The sequence below is a fragment of the Myotis myotis genome, unplaced genomic scaffold, assembly GCF_014108235.1.
Source record: "Myotis myotis isolate mMyoMyo1 unplaced genomic scaffold, mMyoMyo1.p scaffold_m19_p_3, whole genome shotgun sequence".
Taxonomy (NCBI): Eukaryota; Metazoa; Chordata; class Mammalia; order Chiroptera; family Vespertilionidae; genus Myotis; species Myotis myotis.
The window spans coordinates 26,742,241-26,767,226 of record NW_023416335.1 but is presented as its reverse complement, the minus strand read 5'-3'; the positions used below and the strand labels follow the sequence as shown (position 1 = coordinate 26,767,226).

Here is a 24,986-nt window from a genome sequence, read left to right as displayed (position 1 = left end):
ATTATGCTAAGCAAAATAAGCAAGTTGGAGAAAGATAAATATCACATGATCTCACTCATATTCTATATAATAAAAACCTAGGTGTCACGCCATCGTGCAACGCCCTCACAAGATGGCCAGCAGGGGAGGGCAGTTGGGTGCGACCAGGCCGGCAGGGGAGGGCAGTTGGGGGCAAGATCAGGCCAGCAGGGGAGGGCAGCTGGGAGCGACCAAGTCTGCAGGGGAGTGGTTAGGGTGAGATCAGGCTGGCAGGCAGAAGCAGTTAGGGCAGTGGTTCTCAACCTTCTGGCCCTTTAAATACAGTTCCTCATGTTGTGACCTAACCATAAAATTATTTTCGTTGCTACTTCATAACTGTAATCTTGCTACTGTTATGAATCGTAATGTAAATATCTGATATGCAGGATGGTCTTAGGTGACCCCTGTGAAAGGGTTGTTCGACCGCCAAAGGGGTCGCAACCCACAGGTTGAGAACTGCTGGGATTAGGGGCAATCAGGCAGGCAGGCAGGTGAGCTGTTAAGAACCAGCATTCCCAGATTGTGTGAGGGATGTCCGATTGGGATTGGGCCTAAACCAGCAGTCGGACATCCCCCAAGGGGTTGTCCCAGATTGGAGAGGGTACAGGCCGGGCTGAGGGACACCCCTCTTGCTGCTCCCCAACCCCCACACAAATTTCATGCACCAGGCCTCTAGTCTATACATATATATATATATGGCTAATATACAAAGTGTCCCCTTGGGAATTCGACTGGGAGACCAGGAATACCAGGGCTCGCTATGACATGCACTGACCACCAGAGGGTGGTGCAGAATGAAGGAAGGCCCTGGCCAGCAGCTGGTAGCCAGGGAAGGAAGGCCCTGGCCAGGGAGACCCTACCTGGGTACGAATTTCATGCAACAGGCCTCTAGTGTGGGATATAATAATCAACATAAACTGATGAACAAAAATGGATCCAGAGACAAGGTGGCACTGAGCACACTGTCCAACCTCGGGGAAAAGGCAGGAGAGGGGGGATTAGAGGTCAACCAAAGGACTTGTATGCATGCATATTAGCATGACCAATGGACACAGACACTGGGGCAGTGGGGGCTTGCCCTCGAGCGTGGGAGTGGCCAGGGGGGTTAGTTGGGGAAAAAAGGAGACATGTAATACTTTAAAAGATTAAAAATAAAATGTGAGTTGATTTAAACTGTATTTTGAGTGAAATATAGGAAATGTATACACAATTCAGATTTTTAAATCTTACACGTCTTAAACACACTATGTATCTCCTTCATTTCTGATATACTTTAACCCCAGAATTAAACTATTTTTTTTTTTGCCAATCTGTAGGCACACTGGCCCACTTCTCTGAAAGGACCTTGGCAAAAATAAATATGCTAATTTAACGCAGGCTAATGGTAAGGACAGTGGGGGGAAAAGACTGAATTTTAAAATCTTAGCAAAATTTCATTTCCCAGAAGATATAATAAAGACTTATGTCACTTGTATAAATTCAGAATGCCTTTTATATAGAAAAATTATATAAAAAATTGCACTTGTGCATAACTCTTAGGAGAAGTAAACTGTAGCTGCCTTGGAGAAGAGCCTCCTTCACAGAAGTTTCTCCAACGCTCCAGAGTCAAAGGAGGGTCTGCAACATTTGAAAAAGAAATTCCACGTCTCTGTGAGGTCGACATTAGTAATGAGCGATGAGAGAATGTCAAGGTGGCTGTGAATGTGGGGAACTCAGTCTCAACATCCTTGAGAGAAGAGCCTCAGAGAGATTCCGGCTGCAGAAAGTAACGTCCTGGCAAAGTACTGATTTCATTAGTACGATAAACACCAGAGGAACAGGTGTTTATACATTCAACACACTGTAGACAGCGGAGGAAACGGATTTTGCTTGCTAACAACTAGCTTCTGATGCTGATGTGATATATAGCCTTTGATGTGACCCTGTAGGAGAAAAACAGAGGGTTAGTTTATGTTCCTGAGTCACATCACTGATGTTGAGAGAGTTAATTATTTATTCTTCTGGCATAAGCATTCTCATAGTGCAATTCAAGTCATTGGGAGAACAATGAATAAAGTTATATACGGAGAATATAAAATATATATTATATTCACCCACCTGAACCCTCTATAAAGCCCTTTGATTTTCATGGTATTTCCTGGGATACAATTAATTCTGTCAGAAAATACCTTCACAAAGGAAAAGGGTCTGATAACAACTTTAACGACAGTGCATCAAAGCTTCACATTCTAGACCAGCGGTTGCCAACCAGTGGTCCGTGGACCACTGGTGGTCATGAGGTCTGAAAGGTTGGCAACCGCTGGTTTAAGGAAACCTTTGGAGCAGCAGTCGCCAACCGGTGGTCCACAGACCACTGGTGCTCTGAAAGGTCCAGGGGTTGGCGACCACTGATCTAGACCAAGTCCTAACCTGAACCGAGGAGCTCACGCACCATGTATATCAGGTTGGCTAGAATACACTGGACTTCATCGATGTCCACGTCTTCCACTTGCATGAATTTCAAAGCAACTAGAAAAGCATCCAGAGATAACTGGTGTGTTTTGAGTAACAAGTACCTGGAAGAGGGAAACAGAAGTTGACACTAGTTACCAACAGGATGCAAGTACTTCAAAAGTTAAGAAAAAGAGCACTGACTAAGTCAGTAGAAAACACATCTTCTACGAAACATACCACTATGAATGGCACCTATTAAATACACTCTAAAAAGAGTTATTAAATACTAGAGGCCTGGTGCATGACATTCGTGCACTTGGCGCGGGGGGCCGGGGGGGGGGGGGGTGTCCTTCAGCCCAGCCTGTGCCCTCTTACAGTCTGGGAGTCCTTGGGGAATGTCAGACTGATGCCAGGAGAGGGCCTAAGCTGCAGTCGGACATCCTTAGTGCTGCCGCGGAGATGGGAAAGGCTCCTGACACTGCTGCTGTGCTCTCCAGCCCTGAGCCTGGCTTCTGGCTGAGCGGCACTACTCCCGCTGTGGGAGTACACTGACCACCAGGGGGCAGCTCCTGCATTGAGCATATGCCCCCTGGTGGTCAGTGCACCTCATAGCAACTGGTTGTTCCACCGTTAGGGTAATTTTTGTATTAGCATTTTATTATATAGGATAATTTTGTCTTCTCAATTTGAAAAAGCCACTAGTACAAGTATAATTTTTTATATTTACTGAATATTTCAAGGAATCTAAGATGAAGGTATTTTCACATTGTACTATCTCTGAAATCTTAAAATGGATTCGATGAAATATGATCCTTGCCATTTTTTTATATACTACTTACAGCTATAAAAAGTCTGCCTTTGTTTGAAGTTTCTTAACTGAGATCCTGTTAGGATCAGGCCTTGAAGAAGAGTCAACTTCCAGTGTTACATGGATGAAAACAAACAACTGCAGAAGAATTCAACTTTCTGACAGACAGGAGTGGCAGGGAGAGGTTTAATTATGAATAAAGAAAATGAACAACTCTGTCCCACATACTCTGATAAAATGTGGAATATTTTATTCTTAGGGCTGGTGTTTTAAAATATCTATTGCTAAGTTCTCTTATCATGCATACCCCGAGTTATCCCTCCCACAAGTGAGCCTTTGCTCACGCACTGTGTGGCACCAACGCCTGGAGGCAGTGGGCGGGCCGGGGAATTTTCACTTTATTCCACACAATTAAAGGAAAAGTGATGGGACCTTGTCCACACAGACTGACATCTCCATCTCAGAAGACACAGCACCTGTTATTTTAAGTTTTCATAACCTGACAACTCTACATGAGTCATACAAAGAGTTTCAACTTATTACAAAAATACTCTGCTTACACTTTCTTAAAAAGATTCCTGTAGGTGATGATCTTCAGCTTTTCAAGGATAAGGAAGATGCCACAGCGAATAAAGAAGGTCTCATGCTTCGCTAGAGCCTCGTTCAATAGGAGGAGATTGCCTTCACTGGGTGACGGGGGAAAGATGAGCAAGCATGGTCACAAAACGAAATCCCAGGATGAGATCACACCAAAAGCAATCGGTTCAACTGCTTAATTGGTGTGTGAAATTTTATTAATTTTATATTTTAAAAAATCCCAAATAGAAAAGAATAAAATACTCTACCTTACAGCTCTGGTTACTTCAGCAAACTGCATGAGATGATACTTTTTCAAAAGCTCAATGGTTGGCATATGACCCTAAAACAAAGAGTTAATTTTCCAGAATAAGAGCCCTTTCTTTTTTAACAGAATTTGTTTTTTGGGTGTTTGGTTTTTTGTTTTTTTTTTTGGTTGTTTGCTTTTTATTTTTTTAAACAGAATTATTTTTGATAAAATCCTTATCAAGGAACTAAGTTTTAAAAACTTGCAAACTTGTATTTCTTAGAATTTCTTCTTAAGTAGCTGAACAAGGTTTGAAAACATCATAGTATGCTAGTGGGGGAAACTGGTCTAGAAATCAGAAAACCTTGGTATAATACAGTTGTGTCATTCAGTTACATATGACCTTGATCTTGACCTTCCCATGTCTCTTGTCCTTAATATCATAGGAGGGAAGTGATAACTGAAGAAATTTCTAAATTCAGATTTAGAAATACAGAAACAACCTTTAGAAGAATAAAGCTTAAAAAAATTATCTTCTTTGTTTCTGTGAAGGATAGTTAGAAGTAGAAAGGGTATGTACAACATTGTACCTTTGCCAATACAAGCTATCATGAACTAAAATAATTTTAACCAAATGTGTCCACTGCTTTGATAAACTTTTAAAAAATGTTAAATGGGAGGATAGAAAGGTCTATCCATCACTTTGAGAATGTTTTAGCCAATTAACATATTAGTTATTTGTCATTGCTTGTTAAGTACCAAAAATAATTTTTGGTGACCAAATAAGACACCTACAAATAGGCTGGAATGACATTTTCCATTCTTGGCTAATCCATTTCTATTAATGTAGATTTTTTATGGGGAGTAGAAATAATATGAACTTATTTTATTTGTCCTACATTACGTTAAATTTCTTAATTAGATACTTTAAATAGGAAGGAAATACAAACAAAGCCTTTAAAGAAGGATCTGGAAGTGTCAATCATGAAGATACATGGTTCAGGCTACACACAAAGCTATTCTTCCTCTATTCTGGGGTGGGCTCATATGCAACTCAGGTTGTGATCAACTACAAACCATCTATAAGCTTCTACAAAGTCTATAAGTTTCTTGAAAGCAAAGAGGTCTATAAGAACTGAAAAACTCACCAATAGCATTTTTACCGGGAGTAAATATATCAAAATCATCCTTTTGTTCTTCTGACTTAAACGGTGACAGTGCTCAAAGGCAAAGGACAGGTACTCCTCAGCTGCAGAGATATCGGCAAAAGTCAGACAAGAGCATCTTTTAAAATATACAGCTACTGAAGTTCCCTCTATGCTCTTTATCCTGCCATTTATCCTTATACAAAGGTTCTAAAGTTTTCAGAAACTATAAACGTCTACCATTAATACTGATAATTCATTTCTTGTTGTTGGGTACTAAAAACACTCGAACCTTCAGAGCAAAAACCTATCAATGCCTTAATAGACTTCAATATAATTTAAAAGCTTTTCTTCTTATGCTTCATAACTTAAGAAAAAAAAAGCAGTGATGAAGAATAACCAAGGAAAGTCCATTTTCAAAAGTCCTACATCTATGAAATTTTTTTTGTGAAAGAAAATTTGAAATTGGGTCTGTATATGCCTATAGAATAAAAAATAAGATGAAAGAGCTGTTATTTTTGTTATCAGAGAATCCATGGCTATAAGACATGGGGAGAGAAAAGTGATTTTATCTATCTTATATTGCCTGAAGTTATGTTGTTTTGTATGCAAATAGCTGTTGAAGAGGTGAATTAAAAAGTCTGGTCTGAGTACAATAAAAGAAGTTATAAAGAACCACCTCATGCCAGTTAATCAAAAAGTCTAAAAAGAAAAAAACTGGCATCATGTTCTTGAGAAAGCTAATGATATAAATTGCACAATAATGTAATTTCACGAAAGTGCCATTCTGATGTGGTAATGACACCATCACCTATGGCCATAAACACCAAAGACAACACCAGAACAAGGACACATTCCCACTGCTCGCCTGGGCATTCCATGGGGGATTTCTAAGCAGCACGTTGGCAGCTGAGCTACCTGCTGCCCCAGTCTCCACGTCCTGTGCCAGCATGATCAGCACAGGCAAAGGGAGAAAACAATTACTTTTATCAAATGCCAAGAATACTGCTGCTTACTTCTTCAGGGAAAAAAGATGTCCAGAATAACTGAGAGTCTGCATGTATTTCAGAGACCCAGCATGGATTAAGAAACTTCAAATACAATTTTCCTTTTATTTAACCAACTCTAGTGTCAAAAATAAACAAACAAAAAAATAACTTGAACTTGGTTTACACCTATATTCCACTTTAATAATAAATTGTAATAATTGTGATCTCTAAAACTACATCACAGAGTTGTTCAGAATGCAATGGCTTTAAAATACTGGAAAAAATGATTAACAACATACCTTGTTTAAAGTCACTATCAAACATGGCCTTTCGTCCAACATAGTACCTGTATGTTACTCTCTGTGCTGTGCTATAATCTTCTTTCAGATTTGAGCTGTCGATGGCTCTGATGAGAGGTTTACACAAATGGAGTTTGTTGATCTATAACAAATTACAATCCACTAAACATGTTATTTTAAAAAAACAGGCAGGACCAACTTAAACTTCTACTTTACTAAGCATATGCAACCTTAAACTGGGAATTACAAAACCCATTACCATCATCAAAATTGATCATATAATACTAAAATCGAAACAGAAGCCATATGGCACAGATTATATCCACTTGAGAAAGCCCTAAGAAGAGCATCAGGCAGAGGTGCTTCCAGGGCAGATGTTCCCTACGAATGAAGGCCCTCACAGGGGCCAGGGCCAGCCGCTGGTGTGTGACATAGCCGCTCTTCACCTGGCCAACTCATGTAGCAAAGAATGATTTCTTCACCCATTCATAGGCCCATATGTTCTGGCAGATGGCTCTGGAGTGAAACCCCTCATTGAAAGCCCAGTTCAGCACACCAGCACACTGCTCAATACGCAGGCACCTTAGTTTCCCCTGGAGCTAAAGGCTTACCTCATATGGCCCAGGTTTTTGAAACAAGGCCCCAGGTTTTTGAAACAAGGCGACACTTCTTACAATAGTGCCTTGCACTTAGCAGGCACTCAACAAATGTTAGCTCTTAGGATTACAAATATGGCTAGGTGATGACCATTTCCCAAGCAATGCCAGGGGAGCTAGGTGATAAGTAATAGAAATGGTATCGGGGAAGACAGGAGAAAGAAATTTACACACTATTCAAACAGAGGCATACCTTAAAGTAAATCTTGAATAATTGATTCACCAGAAATAGCATCCCCCACTTCTTAGAATCCTCTATACCAGCACGACTATGGGGAAAAAATTTTTTATCCAGTTACATAGGAAATAAGAATTATATTTATAAATTACAAAATAAACCGTCTAAACAAATTGATATGTTGAGATAAAATCTTACAGCTTAAGTCATATTTATGAAATAAAACATTTTTAAAGAAGATGTCTTATCTAATAGGTAAAATTGAAGAGTCCAAACCAGGAATTCTAACCCCAGATAATTATTAGGTAATACACTCCCTCTGCTGCAGCACCTGAAAACTGCCTAGTTTGCAGTAATAGTATGTAAAAGCTAATCGTTATAAAACATTTTATGGTTGTTTTTCATTTTTTGGTAGTGTCCTTTGAAGCACAAAAGTTTTTTTATTTTGATGAAGTCCAATTTATCTATTTTTCCTTTGGGTGCTTGTGCTTTTGGTTTCACAGCTAAGAAAACCATTGCCAAACCAAGGTCATGAAGATCACTGCTGTGCAGGAACACATAATCAAACAGAAGTCCAAGTATTTATGTAATCAATGTTTCCTGAGGGCTACTTTGGTGTGAGAGACACCATGTGAAAGCCGCATACATGCCCTCACGGACTTTGAAATCGAACAAACATCATCCAAACATCACCAAAATAATTACTTTTGGTGAGTGTAGTGAACACAAAGTACAGTCTGTCATGAAAGTTTATGAGAGGCGGAAAGCTGTGAAATAAGCAGACCAACAGATGAAAAGCTGGGAAGACATGCCAGGCAAAGGGATGGCAGTGTGGAAAGCCTCGGTGGGGAAGCATTGGGAGGAACTGCTTTAGTCCAGCTTGGGTGCAATGTTTTGAGGTGGGGCTGGTGGGGACAGAGTGGTGAGAAATGAGAAGCTGAAACACTTTTCTGGGGAGTAGAGATTTTGTTTGTTTATTTACACATGGAAAGCTTTTCCTTTCTTTGCTTGAAAATATCCTAAAACTCTCAAATAAACATAGCTTTATGATGGGTGAAGAGATGGAGTTTCAGGAGAAAAATGGAAACTCTAAAGTAGAATCAGATGGAAAGTCTAGAAGCAAAAATTAAATAGTGATCCTAGCTGGTTTGGCTCAATGAGTGTTGGCCTGTGGACTGAAGGGTCCTGGGTTCAATTCTGGTCAAGGGCACATGCCTGGGTTGCAGGCTCAATCCCCAGTAGGAGGTGTGCTAGAGGCAGCCAATCAATGATTTTCTTTCATCATTGATGTTTCTATCTCTCTCTCCCTCTCCCTTCCTCTCTGAGATCAATAAAAATATATTTTAAAATAAATAAATAAATACTAATAAGAAGAGTCAACTTGAGGCCAGGTCAACATAAATTACCCAAAATGAAAGAGAGGGGGAGGAAAGATTGGAAAACAAACAGTGTATCAGTGCCCTGTGGAATAATATCATGTAGTATAATGTACATGTAACTGGAGCCCCAGAAAGAAAAGAGAAAGAATGAGAGAAAGAAAAAGCAGTTGAAGAATATAAAAAATTAAATTTAGAAAAATCTATTAAGAAACATCAACTTAAGATCCAAGAAGCCCAAGGAACCATAAACAAGAAAAACAGGAAAATACATAGCGTGCCCGGGCCAGGTGGCTCAGCTGATTGGAGCGTAGTCCCATACACCAAAAGGCTGTGGGTTCAATCCCCAATTGGGATGCGAACGGGAGGCAACTGATTGACGATTCTCTCTCAACCTCTAATACTCTCTCTCTCTAAAAATCAATAAAAACATATCCTTGGGTGAGGATTAAAAAACAACCACCACCTGGGTACATGAGGGTCAAACTACTGAAAGCCAAAAGTGAAGAGAAAAAAAGGCAAAGGAAAGAGTCATTACATACCAACAAACAACAATAAGAACTGACGACTGACTTTTCATCAGAAACATAGAAAAGCTGATGAAATGACATTTTAAAGTCTTAAAAGAAAAAAGTCCAATCTAGAACACTCCACCTAGCAAAAGGATCCTTCAAAAATGAAGACAGAATAAAGAATTTCAGAAAAAAAGCTGAGAATTCATTGTCAGCAGACCAACACTAAAAGCAAAATGCTAAATCAAAGTCTCAGAGAAAAGAGAAATGGTACCAGATAGAAACTCAGATCTACTGTATAGGAAATATTAAAGAGCTCAAATGGCAAATACGTGAGTAAGCATAAAAGTCTATTTTTCTCCTTTCTTATTTCTTTACTAAACAATTGACTATTAAAAGCAAAAAATAAAATGACTGTGGGGTTACACATATGTAGAAGTAAAGTCAATGTCAACAACAGACAAAGGGCAGGAAAGGGGCAATGCATTATGACAGGAGACTGATAATAAATATGTCTCCAAAACCTTACTCACGTGTCACTGGCACAGACTCGGAAACAGCTCATCAACAACTCAGCAGCTTTTTCCAACATATCCCCAACTTTGCTTTTTCCTTTCTTAACCAACTGCTGATCTGCCTAATAGAATATAAAAACATTTACTTTTTATTTCTGCTAGATTTCTTAATTAAAAAAGAAAATCACAGTGCAGCTAGAACCAAAAAAAAAAAAAAAAGGCTACAAAGGTCCCAAAGGGTTCTGATGAAATCATCTAGAATTATAGTCTAGTCCACCTCTTCCACAAATCAAATCTTTCTTCAACTAATTCAAGCTAATAAGTCAACCAATTTTTTAAGCCATTGCATGTAGCCCTGCACTAAGAAGCCTTTTGTTCTCTCATTATTGACTTTCCCATCTCCTACCCACAGCTATTAAAAACCCTTGAAACACACACTTTTCAATAAATACCGAAGTCATTACCAAGTTTGACCTCTTCCTTGCTTTCAGGATAGTCTTCATTAAAAAAGAACCATTTTCTCCCACTCATACTCACCCTATCACAGGTTCTCCAAGTGTGATCTATGAATTCCTAAGGGCCTTCAAGATGCCGGCAGATAACTCACACGGTTATACTACTTTCATAATAATACTAAATTAAATTATTATTTCTTTTTATTGTATTGACATGTGCACAGTTTTCACTGATGGTGCAAAAACAATAGTAGGTGAAACCACTGGAGCATCATGCATCCACAATCCATCAATCAATTAACCAACAAAGCTAATTTCACTTTAAAATGTCCTTAATGATGCAGTATCATTATGTCTTGGTCCTTAAATACATAAGTTTTTAGTGTTATTTGTGATGAAATGGGAAATATATTCAAAGTATGTCTGCCCTACAGCAAAATATGATGGTTGTTTTAAGGAAAGCACTTGGGCACAGTTGGAATTGCCAGCTGCACCATGGAACTGACAGACAAGCAGTGCAATTCAGGCGCGCTTGAAAGTGAATGAAAGAAGCCTATTACTTTCAGGCAAACAACTGACAGTATTTGTTACCAATGGCAATATTTGTGCTTTCAAGGGAAAAAAAAAATTTTTGGAAAACTTCTATGGACCACCATGAACTTGGCAGCTTTCCATTACTTCAAGAGTCTTCTGATGAGGTCACTGTAGGTATTAACAAATGTAGTTTCTCTGGTTTTGTTTTGTTTTTTACATAATGAAATGTATCAATAGTGGGAACATCTCATAACTCAATGAACTAAAAGTTTCCAAATGTTCAATGTATTTTACAAAACCATGCAAGGGTAAAAGATCCATTCAAAGTTCATGACTCACCAGTGGATTCTGATGTAACAGTGGAAAAAGTTCACTGCTAAGCTTCAGAGCCCATACTAACTAGCCTGTAAAAAGTAGCTTTTAGAGTGTTGATACAGCTCAAAGAAGAGTATCTACAATTATCTGAAAAGGCTACTAAAATACTCCTCCCTACTCCATTTACCTTTGTGTGAGGCCAGACTGTCTTCATATATTCAACCAAAACAACATATTGCAACAGAGTAAACACAGAAGCAGAAATGAGAATCTGGGCGGCTTCTGTTATGCTAGACATTAGAGTTTAAACTGCAAAAGAATATCATTCTTCTTAGTACTTTCTGTTCATTCTAAAAATAGTTATTTTTTTATTTAAAAGTCAATTATGTTACCATGCAGAAGTTTTATTACTTTAATCTTTAGTGTTGAAAGTATTACATATGTCCTCTTTTTTCCCCATTGGTTACTGATGAGATCACTATAGACAGGCACCTGCCCTCCTATTATTTCTTATTTTAAATGAATATTAAAATTTTTCCCAGTTAAAATTTCTAATACAGTAAATATGCATAGATATAACACATACTAGAGGCCTGTTGCAGGAAGATTCCTGCAAGAACAGGGCTTCCTGAAACCAGAGCGAAGCAGAGAAGGGAGAGAAGCCCACCGAGGCAGGCTTCGCTCCCTTCTCCACTGCCTCGCTCCCTCCCTTCGCCGCTTCGGCCTCAGCTCCCTCCCTTCTCCGCTGCTTTGCTCCCTCGCCAGATCCCCCGGGCAGCATCAGGTGCTGCCGGCCCCGCATTGCTGGGTCATGGATCCGGGTCCCGCGGGCAGCGTCATGCGCTGCCAGCCCCACCTCACCGGGTCACGGATCCAGGTCCCGCGGGCAGCGTCATGCGCTGCCAGCCCCACCTCACCGGGTCAGGGATCCGGGGCCTGGGTCCCGCGGGCAGCGTCGCATGCTGCCGGCCCCACCTCGCCAGGTCACGGATCCAGGGCTTGGGTCCTGCAGGCAGCGTCATGCGCTGCCGGCCCCGCCTGCAGTATGCAAATTTAACGGCTATCTTTGTTGGGTTAATTTGCATACTCTTCTGATTGGCTAATGGCGTAGCGAAGGTATGGTCAATTAGCATCTTTGTCTTTTATTAGTGTAGATAACACTATAATTTCAGTTCTAATGTTTCCATGTGGTTCTTCTTTATATCTTTTCTTTACTGAGACTGTCTACATTTTCATTTGTTTCAAGCATGTTCGTAATTGCTCCTTTAGGCCTTTTTATGATGGCTGGTGTAAAATCTTTATCAGGGAATTTCAACATTGTGTCATTTCTGTGTTGGTGTTTGTTGATTGTCTTCCTTCATTCAACATTTCAAAAGGCTAAGATTTTCCTGATTCTTGGTATGATAAGTATTTTTCAATTATACCCTGGACATTTGGAGTATTATTACCTTACGAGGCTGTGGATCTTATTTATCTTGTTTCAGCAGGCCTCTGCTGACACCATGCCAGTGGTAATGGGGACTCCACGTCTATGGCACTGGGTGGGATGGGGGTCTGGCTCCCCAGAGGATGGGGCCCTGCAGACTTTGTATGGAATGCAGCAGGAATTATCAAAGAGGTCTGTCTTGATGAGCTGCCTTGCCCCTTCCTGCTCTTCTTGGGGCTTCTTCATCTCTGTGGGTTGGTATTCCCAGATTTCAGGTTTCTCTGGGACCAGCTAGGTCAGAGAGGTGGCAAAAAAGAAATGCAGAAAATTCACTGCTCACTGCTCTGCAGGTTCATGTCCCCTATTTCTCTCCACCTCTCAGAGTCATATTGGCTTTAAAATTCCCAGCAGGAGAAATAGGAAAAATGTGCTTATTCCATCTTGTCTAGTCATAGAGTCATTAATAATTTTTAAAACTGTAAAGGGGTCTTAGGACCAAAATGCTGCTCCAAAACTGGCTGATGCTGATCCCTAAGGGGAAAGCAACGCCATAAAAGCCAGGATCTTTACCTCCTCACACCAGAGAAATCCTTAGCTATTGCTTCAACCTACATTAAGATGGAATTCTTTAAGACAGGGGACAGGCCACATCTCAACAGTAGAAGAGAATCAGAATTGCCCATCTATTACTGTTCCATCCCCTTTCAAAAAAAATCTTGCATGTCATAAATGATTAGCCATATAAAGAAACAACTCCCTCTATAGCTACAGTGTGAAAACCGGTTTACTTAAATCTGTTCACATCAACCCAAAAAGAAAAGTTGAGACATCCCTGTTATTTTGTTCTCTATATCAGATATATCCCAACCCCCACTCATGTCTCAAAACTCCTGTAAAGAATGACATGAAAGTAAGCAATAGACAGATACCAAGTCTGGGTTGTAAAACAATAATGATAAAAATTGAACTTACATTATTGGCAAATACTCGAAGATCAAGTGCTACTGCATACATGACAGGCAGAGCCCTACAGGGGCAAAAAAATACAGGTGTTTGAAGAGGCTACGAGGTCAGAGAGTCCATTACCAGAGGTGGGACTGACATCTACACACAAGGCTATTATCCAGAACAGGAGTTAGCCCCCCTCCAATAATCCAATGGCTACTGTTACCTTCCTCATCATCCATCAGGGCAGCTTGCAGCCCTTGTGCTTCCTGATCAACACAGAGGCCAGACACTGAAGCTCTCTACACCTACTACCCCAGGCCCTCCTCAGAGGCTTAGACCCGGGTCCACGTAGGGGCCCTCAGACTGAGGCAGCACTTCCTCATTGCTCCCAGGACATCCTCCTTCTCTACTCTCCACAATTATTCAAACAACTCCATTAAAGCTAGATGTGGTTTAGTAAAATTTCCTAACAGCAACCAAAGTATGCAACAGACAAAATGTCATAAAACAGATTTTTTTAAAATCTAGCTGGCTGTGTTGGTCTTCTTTTCATGGGTAAATAAGCCTTCACTTTAAAAAGGGGCGTGGGGTTTTGTTTTTGCCTTTTTTCCAATATAAACAAAATTTCAGTGTTTGCCTACGGTTTGTTAATAAATCATAAAATTAAGAATTAGTTTGGCAAACAATTTAAAATAACCCAATTATTATGTATTATATCACCCAAATGAACTGTAGTGATCTACCTCTTTTGTCCAAGTTTAAAAGCAAAAATAACAATTGAAGGGGAAAAAATTGTATTTAATAAATATTTGGGGGCATGCAAGGGCTGAAATAAAAATACTTCATTTTTATATAAACACACTGCAAATAATCTGGCTGATCTGCCATTTAAGTTTACAATGACTATTAAAATTCCATTATCCATGTTGACATTACATCAATACATATTAAATGTCCACATAGAAAATATGATACATATTTAACTAGATTACATTTTTTTAAAGCTTCTGGGGGGGAAAAAAAGAGGCTAATTTCTAGTTGTTTTTGTTCATACTTACCAGTTTTCTTCTTTGTGGGCCTGAAATGCCCGCAGGAATGATGTACTACATCAAGGTATAACATATAAAATTTAAATAATGCTACAAATAAGAAGAATAAGTAAGGAGAATTCTAAACTTTCAGGGGGATAGCTCACCATTTAAAAAATTATAAACTCACAGCAGTAAGTTCTTGAGGAAAAAAATGTATAAACCCACTTACAAATATCTGAGTATCATAAGGTGCAAGTACTAAATATATTTATTTCATACATACTTTTTTCAAAGTAAGAAAAAGACCTTTTTCATAAAATAGTTTTTTAAAAAATGATTTGAAAAATCCATGCAAGAGAGAAACATAGATCAGTTGCTTCCTGCATGCCCCCTAGTGGGGATCGAGCCTGCAACCCTAAATGGGAATCGAACTGGTGACCGATCAGTGCATGCGATATCATTCAACCAACTAAGCCTCACCGGCCAGGGCACAAGATTTTTTTAAATTGGCAATCACAAACACTTTATTTGGTTACTCTGATCCCAGATGATCACAACTTTCATGTAACTAGAGGCCCAGTGCAGGAATTTGTGCACAGGTGAGGGGGCTCCCTCAGCCTGACTGGCGATCGGGGGCATTCGGGACTGATCAGGGCCGCTGGCCAGGGGGAGGGACTGCAGGAGGTTGGCTGTGGGAGCGCACTGACCACCATGGGGCAGCTCCTTCATTGAGCGTCTGCCCCCTGGTGGTCAGTGCATGTCATAGTCTGATCACCTGGTCTTAATGGTCGCTTAGGCTTTTATATATACAGATGGGCTGTGGAATCTATAGTACAAAGTTTAATTCATCAATTATAAAATTGCTGAATTCAAAGCAGACCTAATAGTTAGCAAACAACTCTCTTCTGTGTATATTTAAACAAGATGGTTTAAAAAAAAAAGCAAACTGAGTCTAGAGATACATATAAATACTAGGACACTCACTGACTAGGGGCTTAGTTATAAGCTTTCACTTCAATGATTTAAATCAGAATTTGGCTTGATTAGGTCTTTTTTGACCACAATTAAATGATGATGTGTGTTGAGTCCACTTTTGTCCATCTATACCTGGATTCTGGAGTTCTGATATTCCACTAAGGGAACGGAACCAGTCCCTGTAACTACATTTAATGCTTTAGAGGAAACAAAATATTCTTCTTCATAAGAGAATTAAATTAAATCCTTAATCATAACCAAATCCTTATAAACTTAACTAGATGATAGGCTTAAGACCTATGCTAAATTTAAATACCAAGTAAAATAGGTAAATAGGAGTTTGTCTTCCAAAAAGTTTTAATTCCTTTCCTAATTACAGGGATAAATAAAATTAGCCCAAGGTCTCAAAATCTTAAACCTCAAGTAATCCACTATATTGTATAAACTGAACAATTAACAGATGACAAAAGATATTGGACGATGACAGTCTGGCATTTGTATGCCTCTATGAAGTCATGGTTCCCCACTGCGTACGTGCACCTGAAAGAGAAACATTGGAGCCTGAGGACTGAAGCAGCAGACAAGGCATTCACAGGATAAAATCCTAGAAGTAAACTACATAGACCACACATCTTCTATCACAAACACCCCAGTTCTCAACTGATCCTGTAGTGAAAGATGGACCTTCTGCTTGGAAGACTACATAAGTTGAAGAAACACACAAATAACTATTTGAAGTAAAATGGGATGGTATGTTAGGAAATCCCACATTATGTTTTGAGATTATTCTTTCAAGTCCCAGAAGGAGAACCTAGCTGCCAGCAGGTTTTATTAGTAACATGAACTGATAATACAGTATGGCACTTTAATAAGTGATGACTCTCCAACTAGATGCCCAGCTGGTCAGAGTCATTATTAGTCAGTTCATTAGCAAATCTGGAATCTCATGGCATACTGCACAGAGCTAGGAAATTGAAGGGTACCTTATACTACAAAGAACCCAGTGGCTCCCCGACTTTTCCTAAGATCTCACAGGGCTACCCGACCTTGCCTCCCCACCCCACCCACACCCCAACTCCAGCCTGCTCTGAAACACTGGAAGGATTGCAGGCAGGGAGGCAGTCAAACACCACATACTGTAAGGACATAAAACTTTGCCTGAATTGATGGTTTAGAGATAAACGTAGACGAAATGAAATGTAAATAAAAAGTAATATCTTATTTGCTCAGCTGTAGTTTCTTTCTCAGTTAGGCAAAGAGATTAAAAGCGAGGCATATTTCCCTGAGAAAATACAGTCAAATGTGGGCTCTACACCCTACTAAACAAAAGATCACTATACAGCCAATATAATGAGTATCAAGTGTTGGTTTTTTTAGTGACACACAATAGACATATAAATATACATGATCACAATATAATTTTAACTTTTGAAAATATACATGATACTTGAAATTTAAAAAAAAGTTTATTAAAATCTTAGTTTTTTAAAGTTTACAAAATTTTCATAGGCTCTACCGAAGTGAAATTGCAAACACACTTTTCTACTTTTCCAAAGTAATTATTCATTGTTTCAAGCATTAGATGATGTTAAATAAAATCCTTAGTCAATTCAGCAACTCCAAGATGTGCTTATTTTACTTACCTTAAATGAGCTGCAAACATTTCATCATAAGGGGGTTCCAAAACTTGTTGACACTTCTCTTCTGGAGAGGCCAACTAAACAAAATGATAAGATGAAAAATGGCAAAAATAAAATTAAAAGGCATGGAAAGAACACAATGTGTACAGATTTAAACAAACCTATTTCAAAAGAATATAGACTTTACAGTTAACAGTAACACTTTACAGTTTAGTACTTCTAAATAAAAGGTTCACTATTTCAATATCAATCAAGCATGAACTATGGATAGAGCACTAGATTAATACAATGTTTTGTCTACCACAGGCTAGGAAACAGTCTAGGCACTTCTATACATACCTTAATGTTTCATACATACCTTAATAGTTCTTGCCAGTCAGTCAAGAAATATTTAATAAACAGCTACTATGTGCTTAATAATTAATAAATAAAGTGTATAATACCTTACATAAATAAGGTCTAATGAGTTAGAGAAGAAGGCATGTTAGGAATCACTCCTTCTCAGCTTCCTGGTGATAGAACCACCCTCTCTCTGTACTGGTTTAGACTAGTTGACATTTACTTCTAACTCTTTCCTCTCAATGACCAAATTTTAGGTAATATAAGCTTTACAATGGATTATAAAGCACTCTGAATTTAAAAAAAAAAAAAAAGGAATCAATGAGTCTACTCTTACACTGATACAATACATATGTAAATGTGGGAGGGAAAAATGACATCAGAAAAATCACCATTCTACAATCGCTAATGAAACAATTGATTCGGACAATGGCCACCAGTGAATGGAACCATCAGATGGAAGGTTAATGGGGAATTTTATATAGAAGAAATCAGCCTTAGATTATAAATGGACAAACAGACATGTGTGTCCCTGATGTACACCTGAATCTCATCAAGTCTCTGGCACTAATTTCTATTTAGAGCAATGGTTCAATGTGTTCTGCACATTAGAACAACCTAGGAAACTTTTAAATTATTTTTTTAAAAGCCTGCTTCTACTACAGGAACTGTGTGGGGTTTTTTGGTGTGTGTGTGTGTGTGTGTGTGTGTATGTGTGTGTGTGGTTTTGTTTTTGTTTTTTGGTTAATCCTCACCTGAGGGTTATTTTTCCATTGATTTTTTTTTTTTTTTTTTTTTAGGGAAAGTGGAAGAGAGAGAGAAATGCATTGATTGGTTGCCTCCTACACAAGCCCTGACCAGGGCCCAGACCGGGGAGGAGCCTGCAACTAGTGTATGTGCTCTTGACCAGAATCAAACCAGGGACCCTCTGGTCCACAAGCCAACGCTCTATCCACTGAGTCAAACTGGATAGGGCTGTTTTGTTTTGTTTTTTAAATATATTTTTATTGAGTTCAGAGAAAAAGGGAGTAGGAGAGCGAGAGACAGAAACATCAATGATGAGAGAGAATTATTGATCGGCTGCTCAAGAACTGTTTATACGGTCAGAGGTGCAATCTACAGGCAGCCAAATATAATCACCAACAGATAAGCTCAAATTCTAAACCTGTCTTAGGAAGCCAGGTACACTGTATCCCGCTCTGTGCTTAGTCCTTTCACCTACCTGCAGCCGTGGGTTGGCAACATGAGGATGCTTGAAAGACACCAGCTCTGCAAAGGATTCCCCATCTCTGGTTTCAATTGCTTCATAGACCTGACATTTGAGAAGAGAAAAGCTCAGCACAAAATAAAATACTCTATTTTAACAGAACCTAAACAACACTTTGTATACCACTAAAATTCATTTTCCCTATTTTGAAAGAAGCAAGAATCAAAATATAACAAGTATTCGCTTTAGCCAGCAAACAATAACTACCTTTCAAAATAAGATCTTCCAAAGGCAAATAAACAGGTGACTTAATATTAAAAACCATGAAAAAGCAGAATAAACCAGCTTATTATTTGATGATTCATGAAGGTGAATTATTCTAGTTTTACTCAGTCATACCAGCAGACATTTGAAAATTCACTTTCATAGCTTATGGGGAAAAAGAGCTTATAAACCACATATTTCCAAAATTCAAAAGGCTTCCACTCAACCTAAATATAAAAATTGCAATGGCAATGGCTAAATGAATGGTGTCATAGTCATACAACAGGTAACTGTGTGCTGTAAAAAAGGATGAAATAAATCTACATGTAATAACATGGGAAAGTGTTCACAATATGCTTACTGTTAAGCAAAAGGGAAAAAAAAAGTTAGCCACAAGAAAACTGTATAACTTGATCTGGGAGAAAAAAGAAAAAGTATGTATGACATGTATGCTCAAGAAGAAATGCAGGACCCATGTCACAGCAGTTGACTCCTTGGCCAGTGCAGTGAGGGCTAAGGAGGCTTTTATTTTATATATTTCTATACTGGAAGACTGTTATAGCAGACATTTATAATTTAAAAAGCAAATGATATTTTAAATTATATTCACCAAAAATGACATAAAAATCCCAACTATATAAGTGAGGAGAAAGCAAAGCATAAAGCTGCATACATATATTAGTACCAGAGGCCTGGTGCATGGATTTGTGCAGTGGTGGAGGCATGGCCTGCAGGGATCAGCCCACTGTGGAAGCACCACTCAGCCCGGTTAGCCGAGCAGCTGAGGACCCGCCCTCTGAGCAGCTGCTCCCGCTGCTCATCCTGCAGTGTCTGCCCTCTGGTGGTCAGTGCCTGTCATAGTGATTGGTCTTTCTGGTCATTCTGCTGTTTGGTCACTGAGCTTTTATATACAGAGTGGCCAGATTATTATGACCACCCCATTAGTACTTCGTTGGGCCACCTTTTGCCTTCAATACTGCGGCGATTCATCTTGGCATTGACTCCATGAGATCTTAAAAGGTGATGCGAGGAATCTGACACCATGCCTGATGAATAGCACTGTCCAGTTCTGTGAGATCTGATGGTTGTGGAACCAGCTGCCTGGTGGCTCTTTTAACTTGGTCCCACAAATGCCCAATTGGATTGAGATCTGGTGATTGTGGGGGCCACCTAAGCAAGGTAAAGTCTCCCTTATGTTCTTGAAACCACTCCTGCACAATAAGAGCACTGTGGCATGGTGCATTGTCTTGTTGGAAGAAGCCATCTCCTTGGGATACACCATCAACATGATAGGATGAACTTGATCAGCAATGATACTTAGGTATGGTGTGGTATTCAGATGTTGTTCACACAAATTAAAGGGCCCAAATCATGCCAGGAAAACATGCCCCACACCATAACACTGCCCCCACCAGCTTGAAGGGTTGTACTCATGCATGTGGGGTGCATGCTTTCATGCTGTTTCCGCCAAATTCTCACTCTGCCATCTGCATGCTGCAACTGGAAATGTGATTCATCGGACCACATGACTTTTTTCCAATGCTCAACTGTTCAATCCTTGTGTTCCTGTGCGAATTGGAGACGTTTTATCTTGGTAACTGCAGACAGCATAGGTGTTCGAACAGGCCTTCGGCTTCCATATCCCATATGATGTACAGCTAATTTGCCTTCAAACGTCAGTTGGTCATAATAATCTGGCCACTCAGTGTATATAGACTAGAGGCCCGGTACATGAAAATTCATGCACTGGGGGGTGGGGGTGGGGCAAGTGGAAGGGGGGGGTCACCTCTGCGGGAGGTGACCAGTGGGCCGATCAGGGGACAATGTGGGCAGCCAGCGGCCAGCCCCGCCCCCCCATTGTGCCACCACCGTCAGTGGCCTCCCTCTACAAGAGGTGACCCCGGCAGGCCATTCTGGGGAAGTGAGTGGCCGGCCCTGCCCCAAATCGCCCCACCACTGCTGACGTCCGTGGCCTCCCTCTGCGGGAGGCGACTGGGTGGGCAATCAGGGGATAGCGCTGGCTCCCATTGCCCCGCTGCTGGTTGCCACACTCCCCCCCACCACCCCATCGCCATCCCCTCCCTCTGCCTACTGGCATGCGCCTTGGCGAGCCTGTCACCACCTGCTCGCCAGCCCCACCCTCTGCCGACCTGTAGTTCCGCCATTTGGTTGATTTGCATATTATGCGTTTATTATACAGGATAATTTATCTACAAAAAGAGTAAATATATGAATTTATGCCCACACAATGCACATCATAAAGAGAATATCCAAATGGTACATACCCGAGAAAGTGCTCACATCCAGCCCCACCAGTAAAATGCAACAAGATACCCATACTTACCCACAGAAGAGTTAAAATGGAAAAGGCTGACAATACTAAGTATTCCAAGAATATAAAGCAACTAAACCTCTCACACATTGCTGGGGAGGGTGACGTGGCATCCACTTTGGGACACTGTTTGGTATGCCTACTAAAGAGAGCACATACTTACTCCCCCACCCAGCAATCCCATGCCCAGGCACCCGCAGCCAGAAAAAATAGAGGCAAAAGCCACCAGGACACCAAGGGGACCCAATTCCTCATCTGTTGTACCACTCAGACCATTGACTGGGAACACTTACACCACCTTATCTAATAAAGAATTTGGCACTTAACTATTCAACAAAACTATATAAGCACTTACATTTTGAGCCAGCAGTTCCACTTCTAAGGATTTACCTTACAATAAGAAACAAAAGATGTTTGTGCAGGATTACTTGTTGATGTATTCTAAGTAATCACAAAATACAGATTCCATAAGTATTTTGGAAGGAAACTGATAAAAGCTGCCAAAGTTCCCATCATGGGGTGTAAAGGTGGATGGATGTGTGCTGGAAAAAGGGTAGGGGTAAACAGAGGGGTGGCAACAGGCTAGCTTAACAAACTGATCTGTCCCTCAATGGACACTGAGATCATAGGCAACCCTGTCACCTGCTTTAGTCAGTTAATGTGTTATGTCCCAGAAACTTTGGCCTTTTAAACACCTCCCACTGGACCAGGCAGCTGGACTCCAGCTGAACCTGTTTAGCAGCACTCTGTGGGCCTGACCCAGGGACTGCAGAGCTCACCAGTGAAGCTCTCTGGCCCTGGGCACTCCTAGGAATAAGTTCTCTTTCTTGGCTGCTGCTGGTCACCTCGAGAACTCCAGGCTCCAAGCTGGTCCATGGGGGAATCAACTACTCTGGGAACTCATAGTTCCTCAAAAATATATTTACTAGCTCTGTTCCCTTAAAAGGCCTAGAAGTAATGATTCCCAGTAGCAATAAGCACACCTAGCACTCAGACTGGTTTTCTAGATTCCATTCTCCACTAAAAGGAACCAGAAGTCCCTGGAGAAATAGCTGAACCAGTGCTGGAACAGGGAAAGAACTAAGTGAGAGTGGAATAGATATTACTGCGCCAGAAAGCAAAGCAGGGCTCAAAGAAGGATGAAGACATATCAAAAAGCCACAGAAACCAGTCTGAAAGGGCTCCCAGTGTCTAAATATGAGACAATTTGAGCTTCAATAATAATATTCTTAATATTGGTAGTGGATTCTAACATGCCCTAAAAAATAATGCATAATGATACTTTTAAAAAGAAGGGCAAAGGGGAAAGCATTTTTTTAACAGATGAAATACTAACAAATGTAAAAGAATGATCACTTGGCAAACATTAATGTAATAACTGACTTGGAAAATGCCCACAAATGAAATCTAAAACCATTTTGTAAGTCTTGAGGAACAGAATGCTCTTAGATTCTCTTAGTCCATCCAACAGCTTCCAAATTAATAACAAGGGAAAAGGTACCTCGACACCAGAGTGATCTGATGGACATCAAGTGAATCAGTATCATCAATGTGTGCCTCTGAGGTGAGGCTATGGGAAATTCACACTATCAAATTTAACCTGAATCTAATCATAAGGGACAGTCAAAGGCAGACTGTGAGACATCTATAAGTCAACTGGCCAGGACATTTCAAGAAAGGTTAAATGTCATAAAAGCCCCCCCCCAAAAAAATGGCAAAAGGACCCTTTTAGATTAAAGGACTAAAGAGCAAACAAACCAAATGCCATATATGATCTGTCTGGATCCTGGGTTTAAAAAAAGAAGTTCTAAAGAAGAGTTTAGGGAACATGGAAAATTAAACTACAGATGCTACATTAGAAAAATACTGACATTAATACTGATGTTAAATTTCTTGAGTGTAGTAAAGTCACTGCAATTAGACAGTGGAACAGCCTTGGTCCTAGGCGCAGTAAAGGACCATAGTGTCATCCACTTTCTTTCAAATGGTCTGGGAGTACACATGCCCAGAGCAAACATGGTGGGTGGGCCAGGTGAGGGGTGTTATATGTCTTTTTTCTACTTCTTTCAAGTTTTCTGTAGGTCTGAAAATTTACAGAATAAAAAGTTGGAGGAAAAATGAAAATTTTAAATGTAAACAGCTTTAAAAAGTAACAAGGCACCCAGAATAATAAATAAATAAAACAAAAACGGAACTATGTGTGGGCAAGAGAATGTAAAAAATGAAAAAAAAAAAAAAAACCCAAAACATTCATATTGGTTTTCCAGTGTCTAAATCCTTGCTCAACTTTAAATAAACTGATCTTGCTCAGCTGGTGTAGCTCAGTGGTTGAACGTCCACCCATGAACCAGGAGGTCATGGCTGGATTCCGGGTGAGGGAACATGCCGGCTCAAACCCCAGTAGCGGGCATGCAGGAGGCAGTTGATGGATGATTCTCTCCCTCTCCCTTCCACTCTCTGAAATCTATAAAAACAAGTTTAAGCAAACAAACTGATATTTGAAAATGTTAAGTCTGCAAAGATAAGGCCACAGTACACTTATCCTTAAGAAAAGGTCTTAGGCCTCAATTAAAAGGCTGGCAAATGAATGTATTTTTGTGTTTTAAGTTAAAATAAAAGCATGTGTCTGTTTTCTCATGATTCCTGTTATAATCAATGTATTCAAGCTTTGAATACATACATAACTGTATGAAATATACTACTGCCATTTACTGGCTGCTGTATGGTCAAAACCGCCTGGAGAGACATTTCCCAAAGGATACAAAGTATGCCAAGTGCTCACACAAAGCGTGTACTGAAAGGTAGCTATGACTTGAGCAGTGGTTCTCAACCTTCCTAATGCCACGACCCTTTAATACAGTTCCTCATGTTGTGGTGACCCCCAATTTCATTGTTACAGATTTAACATAATTAAAACATAGTGATTAATCACAAAAACAATATGTAATTATATATGTGTTTTCCGATGGTCTTAGGCGACCTCTGTGAAAGGGTTGTTCGACACCCCCCCCCCAAGGGGTCGCGACCCACAGGTTGAGAACCTCTGGACTAGAGGCTCGCAGTCTGGACTCCTTGCTACCTCCACCTCCTGCTTCCACCGCCGTCTCTCCGAAAACAAAACCTCTAGGTCAGGCCTCTGGGTCAGGCCTTCTTCCCTGGCTACACCGGGGCTGAACCCCTCCTCCTTCGCGTGGCTAACGGGCCCTTCAGCATCCCCTATGACTAGGGACCGCTCCCCATACACGCGGACGTCCCTAAACTGAGAGCTGCGACCATCGGAGAATCCCTGGGTCTCCAAGAAACACGGCGGCGCGTCTGCTTCAATCATCCTTGCTTCTAGGGTGCTGTCAGCCAAGAGACTCAGCCGGACGGGAAGTGTCCATCCAGACCCCAGCCAGCCACGAGCCGGCTGCCCGACCACCCGACCCCAAAGCCCGGCAGCCAAAGGAAAGAGGCGAACACCCTGCAGATCGCGCGCCGCCACGAAACAGTGTTACCTGCTGCAGGTACTGGTTGATAGTGATGTGCGCCATGGTGGCCCGCCCCGCGCCGGGACCAGACGGAACAAGCGCGCAAGGCCTCACGTCACTTCCGGCTCGGTCCGTTCCCAGCCCGGCTCCCCAGACCCAACTTTCCCCGCACGTTGGTTCCGGAGGCAGTGTTCGTGGGAGCGCGAGCCCGGGACCGGCGTGGCGATGTGCCCGGGCTGAGGAAGGCTGGGCTTCTCTCTGCTGCAAGGCCTCCAACTACCCCTGGACGAGGACGCCT

At 40.7% G+C, this 24,986-nt stretch overlaps 1 protein-coding gene across 1 annotated transcript; it reads right to left on the bottom strand.

Moving 5' to 3' along the window:
* Positions 1–1,492: 1,492 nt before the first annotated feature.
* Positions 1,493–24,900, bottom strand: PCID2 (PCI domain containing 2). The gene is given in 16 exon segments (XM_036299562.1): positions 1,493–1,940; positions 2,450–2,573; positions 3,820–3,945; positions 4,105–4,178; positions 5,231–5,331; positions 6,516–6,657; positions 7,365–7,440; positions 9,771–9,874; positions 13,455–13,509; positions 14,489–14,530; positions 15,911–15,976; positions 17,080–17,153; positions 18,638–18,727; positions 23,090–23,214; positions 23,217–23,301; positions 24,716–24,900. Coding segments are annotated over 16 exon segments (1,410 nt in total). The 5' UTR covers positions 24,752–24,900; the 3' UTR covers positions 1,493–1,850.
* Between the last annotated feature and the right edge of the window lie 86 nt (positions 24,901–24,986).